We start from the raw sequence: 6,741 nt of genomic DNA, 5'->3' as shown, positions 1-6,741 counted from the left end.
TGCTGGGGCTCCAGACGGTGGCAGTGGATACACGACGTGGTAAGTGAACTGTACCCTTAGAGCTCAAATGGCAAATTTTCTATTACACATATTTTGTCTCAGTAAAAAGAACGCAGAGGGGAAAAAAAGTTCTGACTGAAGATAAACCAAGGACAGAAGCCCGGTGGACAGGGTGGCAGGATGCGGTCCCTCCCCACGGGCTCTCTGCAGCCCTCACATGGCTGACTGCGGGAGCGCGGAAGGCCCCTGGATGCCAAGTGGGAGAGTAGGTGGCCTGGAAAGAAAGCAGCTTTGGGGAGAACTGGTGAAAATGTGTTTGGGAAGGCTGCCAACATCCCTGGACTGTGCTGCCAGAAGTGATCTATGAGCACAATTTGCGAAACTCGACCACCTTCAAAACTTGGTAACAGAATTTGCTAGCTTCAAAAATCTTTCCTAAGGAGAGTTTTCGTGGGTCTTTGAGACACTTAAGACGATTGAAAATGTTACAGCTTCTGGATGTTCTGTAAGAACAACTGTGTGACATCAAGAAAGAAGGGAATGACTCGGCCAAGCAGAGTCAGAAAGGGTTTGCAGTCCCAGTGGATGGAACTAAGATGAGCACCGCTGATAAACGAGCCTGCTGGATCCACTAACGTCTGCGAGATATTCTTCTGAACTACAGCAGCCACTGAAGCCGAGTGCAGGGAAATAAACAACCCTTACGGCCCACCTGGGAGCTCTGGGGGTGTAGTGCCTAAGACATCTGACTGCCAACCAGAAGGCTGGCGGTTCAAACCCACCAGCCACTCCTCAGAAACCCAAGGAGGAGTTGCTATGAGTCAGATCTGACTCGACGGCAGTGCGTCTGGTTTGATTTGGTACGGTCCACCTGGGACACAACAAAGAGCACCAGCGACTCCGGCCCAGTGGGGCGTACAAAGTCAGCTGACTCCCATGTAACAATACTATTATCCGCTCCACAATTTTTTGGTAAAAGCAGAATTCTTTACGGAAGTAGAGCGCCTCATCTTCTTCCCGCAGATCAGCTGGTGGGGTTGAACCACTAACCTTCTGGTTAGCAGTCAAATGCCTCATACGTTACACCACCAGAGGTGCTTTTAATTTTCACAGGAAAAAAACAAACTCACTGCCATTGAGCTAAATCCGACCCATAGTGACCCTTCCTTGGGTTTCCAAGGGGATATCTCCACGAAAGGAGGTTGCCCAATCTTCCTTCCAAGGAGTGGCGGGTGGGTTTGAACCTCCAGCCTTCTGGTTAGCAGTCAAATGCCTTAGGCACTACACCACCAGACAAAGCTCAAACCACACCTACTGCCATGGAGTCGATTCTGATTCACAGCACCCCCAGTGGGCAGAGTGGAACTGCCCAACAGGGTTCTCATGGCCGTCAATCTTTACGGAAGGCGACTGCCTCATCGAGGACCTCCTGTGGAGCAGCCATTAGGTTTGAACCACTGATACTGATTACCAGCTGAGTGCTTTAACCACTGTGCCACTGGAGCTTCTTGTTACACACACCTCTTTAAAAAGGCAACTTTGGAAATAAGATGCAGTGACCATGTTTAGGACAACAGACTGTACACGTCAACTCAATCAGTAGCGTGGGCCAAGCGTGTGTGATTCTAGGCCAGAGATGCTGCAGTGTGAGTAGATGACGTGACTGTGGCTGCAACGAGCCAAGCCCAGGCGGAGCTGGTGGGTCCAGAACCTGCCGGGTAAGGGATTCTCATCTTCAGGCCTATTCTTTCCACATCTCCAGGCCGTCTGTAACGATGATACACTCCCCGTGTATCACACATTTTAAAAGAGAGCTCCTCCCGTGCTCAAAAGAAACTAAATTCTAAACAACCAAATGTTGCTGAACCTTGACTCCGAGCCATACACAAGCTGAATTTAACACCTGAGAAGGTGGCTGTTAAAGCTGAGAAACCATTAAGGATAAGCAGCACCCACGTACCACTGAGTAAGGTGTCCAAAGCACTGCACTGTGAGCAGGGACTTATCAAGGATAATGGTAAAAGAATTTCAACTTCTCAATGGTCTTCGTTTTTAGCAAAAAAAAAAAAAAAAGGTAACTTTTCTTATATTTTTTCTTAAAAAGTCAACGTTAGGCAACAACACTCCTATGCCTGTAGGTGGGCACTGAGCCAGCCTCAGATACCTTCCTCCGCCTTCAAGGGGATTACTTGGCACCCACCTCGTAATCCAGGGTAATGTTCCATTTCAGAGCCAGTTAACTGGCAGCCCAATCCCTTTTCCATGGGACCTCTGATGTCCACAGGTCCCCCGGATTAGCAAGTGGCAACACACTGCCCACTGCAGCTTCACCCCAACAGAGCCAAAAAACACAGGTATCTGATAGATTTCCTACCTGTCAAGTGGAGTAGAGACTGACACAACTAACCCCATGAACTTCGAGAGCCGGCAGTGCTGCGTCCCGTCGCACACAGGGTGACCCTGAGCTGGGAAAGCCCCAACAGCACCTAGCAACAGCTCAACTTCAAACATCACACAAGAAAGCCCCTCTGAGCGCCTTTTCTGACATGCCGTGTGTTTCACGTGGTAACCTGAAGGCTGTTCTCCCCACTAAACGTGACGACCGTCCTGTCCTCTGGAAGGTTGGCGTGTTCAGCTGGAGACTCAGGTCTGTGTTCTGTCTGGAGCCGACTTTTACCCGAGTGTGGGGTCTGACCGAGACTCGCGTTCTACGTGTGGACGCCGATCGACCCCACCGTGATTGCTGAAGACACGGATACACACAGTGACGTGGACGAGCCCAAAGGTAGAGCGAGGGAAGGGAACCATACCCACAGGCTGCGTGCAGTGTGACTTAGGGAACGAGCAGGCACGGGGACAGAAAACAGCTCAGTGACTGCCGAGACTGGGGCGGCGGACCTGTCAGGGATGACACGATTCCAACCGCTGATCACAGACGTGGTCCCATAACCGCCCACGTTTGTCAAACTCACAGACCTGCACGCCTCCACAAGGTGTACTTTCCTGTGTGCTAAATTACTCTTCAGTAAACCTAGCTTTAAAAGTGATCAAATGACAAGATGAAAAAAGGTGTCATTTCTGGCTGGCAGGCTCCTAGAATTTCTGCACCCAACCCAAGCTACACAGCGGAATGAAATGGAAAGGTGGGAAACCAAACGGTCACTTGCCGGGGCTCTGCGCCCAGCTGCCACTGTTCCTGAGGAAGAAGGGAACGGAGCCACCAGTATGCACTGAAGCAGGCGCTCTCCTGGGGCTAACGGGAGCGCTGCAGCCGACCTCTCAGGCTGTCAGCGCCCACGGGAGTGGCTGAAGCCCACTGGGGCTGGGCCTGGAGGAAGCGTTCCATGAGCCACAACTCACCTTTGGAGTCGGCATTGGGGAACAGCCTGTTCCACGGCACCTTATTTTTGTGGGGAAGAGACAACAAGTAGTTCCGAGCTTTTAAATTTATGATACAGTTCAGGTCTTCCTGTGATGGCGATCCAAGAATGCCTGTTGGAGGAAACAAGGAGGTATGAGTATCAAGGCCCAGGTCAACCCTACACTCTCCGTCAGCGGTGGAACGAATGAAGCCGGGGCACTCAAGTCCTCTCAGCAGTGCCCAAGGCGCCACCCCCTCCAGCGAGTTTCCCAATGAGGAGGATGAACCGCCATGACTATCGCAGTAAGAGTTGCTGGAACGTGCCTTCGTTCAGCAAGGTGGCTCTCAGGGAGGGTGAGCCTTACCCAGAATGTGGTTGAGCTGGTCCAGGTAGTGCTTCCCAGGGAAGATGGGCCTGTTGGAGAGCATCTCGGCCAGGATGCAGCCCACAGACCAGATGTCGATGGACTTGGTGTAGCCCTGCAGGGAGAAAAGGCCGGGGGTGCATGGACGTTACACAGCCCGCAGGCCTTCCTGCCTGGCAGGCACAGGGCAGGAAGAACTTTAGCTTGTCCCTTGGCTTTACAATTCAGAAAACCACAAATATCAACAGTAAGAGGGCTCCATTGTAAGATCCCCGGCAATCAAGATTCCAAACCACACCCACTGCCATGGAGTGGATTCCTACTCACAGCACCCCTAGAGGACAGAGTGGAACTGCCCCAGAGGAGCTCCAAGGCTGTCAGTCTTCATGGAAGTTGACTGTCTCCTCTTTCTCCCTTCGGTGGCTGGTGGGTTCCATGTGTTGACCTTGTAGTGAAAAGCTGAATGCCTTAACCACTGCACCACCAGGGGTCCTTGTAACCAAGATGCCCTGCTTTTACTTCCTCCACCAACGGTGGCCGTCTTGTGACTCTGATGGCATTTTGAGGCACACAGCACCCCTTTCTTCTCGTCACTTGGGAAGAAGCACTAGTATCTTTGAAGGCTGGAGCTGGGAAAGAACACGTCATGATGCCCATCCCTTCAGGGAATTTAGGCCTATCTGCGTCTCTGGAAAACATGGAAATCAGCTAGAAAGAAAGGGCACGGTGATTCTTCTAGAATATCCTTATCTGTTTGTAGATCATGTTCAGAAAAAAGGCCAACAAGCCTTGATTTCTAGAAATAGAGTGTCCCGGCTCCCTGGAGTCTCACCAACTCGTTCACAAGGTTCTCACCTTCTTTGTCTACTCAGTTTTCAGGTACAACTTGTGTTTCAAGGGAGTCCTGCTGAAAGGAGTGGTGAGACCCCAGGGAGTCGGGACTGGCAGGTCTTCCCAGCAGGTCTTCAAGGTGGCCTGGAGAGCCCTACACATCCCTGGAGCCTTCCAGACTCTAAGCCGTTGTTTACCTCCACTCCTTGTTTCCACAAGGGAATGGGATGTTTCTGTAGGATACGTGATGTGGGATATCGTCCATGACATAAGAATGTTTGGAAGACCGGCATCACTCGGTGAAGAGCTGCTTTCCACATGACTCACGCGTAATGTGACAAAATCACACCTGAGCCTATGTGCCACGTGGGTGTTTACGAGACAGAGGACAACGGTTCCCTGACAGGGTGACAAGGTCCCCAAAATAGGAAACCTTGAAGAAGCAACCTCTTGTGGAGTGCCAGTGTTAGATCTAGACGAGTAGCCACAGGTAGTGGAGAGGGTCATGCCAGTGAGCCCCTCTCTTGTCTTGTCCATGGTCTCTGTTGGGACAGGTGTTCTTTACCAACTTCATGCAAAATAACCCACCCTAACAGGCCAGGTGCAGAAGCCAAGAGGACAGTCCAGATGCTTCCAGGAAGCAAGACTGGCAAATATACCAACGATGTTACTTTTCTTAATAAAATGAGGCTTCTTTTTTTGTGGAAGATAAAAAGCTCTGAAAAATATCTGATTTGTGGAAACACGTAATAGGTGCATTATTTCTTGCTAAGAGATTGAAGGAAGTCTCACGGCCAGAGCCTTTGAGAGCTGCTTTGCTGCCTTAGGTTCTCCCGACAACTTTCCCGCAAGTTGAAAATTCTATCCAGATCCTACTCAAACTATTCCAAACCATAGAGAAGGATGGAATCCTCCCTAACTCATTTTATGAAGCAAGCAAAACCTTGATACCAAAACCAGGCAAAGACATCACTCAGAAGAAAACTACAGACCGATATCCCTCATGAATATAGATGCAAAAATCTTCAACAAAATCCTAGCCAACAGACTCCAACAACATATCAAGAAAATCATTCATTATGACCAAGTGGGGTTCATATCAGGTATGCAGGGATGGTTAAAAATTAGAAAAACAATCAACACCATGCACCACGTAAATAAAACAAAGGAGAAGAACCACATGATCCTATCAATTGATGCAGAAAAGGCATTTGATAAAATTCAAAACCCATTCCTGATCAAAACTCTCAGCAATATAGGAATAGAAGGGACATTCCTCAACATAATAAAGGGGAGCTCTAGTAGCACAGTGCCTAAGGCACTTGACTGCTAACCAGAAGGCTGGCGGTTCAAACCCATTAGCCACTCCTCGGAAGGAAGATGGGGCAATCTAGTCCTGTAGTGATATTGCCTCGGAAATCCACGGAGGGGTAGCTATGAGTTGGATCCGACTCGAGGGCACACAACAACAACATGCAAAACCAAGAGCCATCATTATTCTCAATGGAGAGAGACTGAAACCATTCCTCCTGTGAACAGGAACCAGACAAGGATGCCCACTATCACCACTTCTATTCAACATTGTACTGGAAGACCTAGCCAGGGCCAGAAGGCAACGAAGAGAAATCAAAGGCATCCAGATTGGCAAGGAAGAAGTCAAACTATTCCTATTTGCTGATGATAAGACCCTATACCTAGAAAACCCAAGAGACTCAGTCAAAAATCTACTGGAACTAATTCAGAGATTTAGCATCGTGGCAGGAGATAAGATCAACATCCAAAAATCAGCTGGATTCCTCTACACCAGCAAAGACACTGCTGAAATAGAAATAAGGAAATCAACACTGTTCACAGTAGCTATCAAAAAAAATAAAATACTTGGGAATAAATCTTACCAGGGACACAAAAGACCTCTACAAAGAAAACTATAAAAAACTACTTCAAGAAACATAAGAGATCTATATAAATGGAAGAACATCCCATGCTCCTGGATAGGAAGATTGAACATTGTGAAAATGTCTATTCCACCCAAAGAAATCTATACATTCAATGCAATCCCAATCTAGGATCTCATCAATATTCTTTAAGGATATGGAAAAACCAATCACTAACTTTACATGGAAAGGAAAGAGACCTCGGATAAGCAAAGCACTACTGAAAAAGAAGAACAAAGTAGGAGGTCTC

At 48.7% G+C, this 6,741-nt stretch overlaps 1 protein-coding gene across 1 annotated transcript in view; it reads right to left on the bottom strand.

Moving 5' to 3' along the window:
- Positions 1-6,741, bottom strand: part of MAPK1 (mitogen-activated protein kinase 1) — a 186,111-nt gene that overhangs the window by 13,890 nt on the left and 165,480 nt on the right. Inside the window, exons 5-6 of the mRNA XM_007955451.2 lie at positions 3,727-3,841; positions 3,299-3,492 (exon numbers count right to left, since the gene is read on the bottom strand). Coding sequence (XP_007953642.2) covers positions 3,299-3,492; positions 3,727-3,841 — 309 coding nt within the window. The remainder of the gene's footprint in view (positions 1-3,298; positions 3,493-3,726; positions 3,842-6,741) is intronic.

Source organism: Orycteropus afer, unplaced genomic scaffold (genome assembly GCF_000298275.1).
Source record: "Orycteropus afer afer isolate SDZICR_OR568_19922 unplaced genomic scaffold, OryAfe1.0 scaffold00502, whole genome shotgun sequence".
Classification (NCBI taxonomy): Eukaryota; Metazoa; Chordata; class Mammalia; order Tubulidentata; family Orycteropodidae; genus Orycteropus; species Orycteropus afer.
This window is presented reverse-complemented; position numbering and strand designations above follow the sequence as displayed.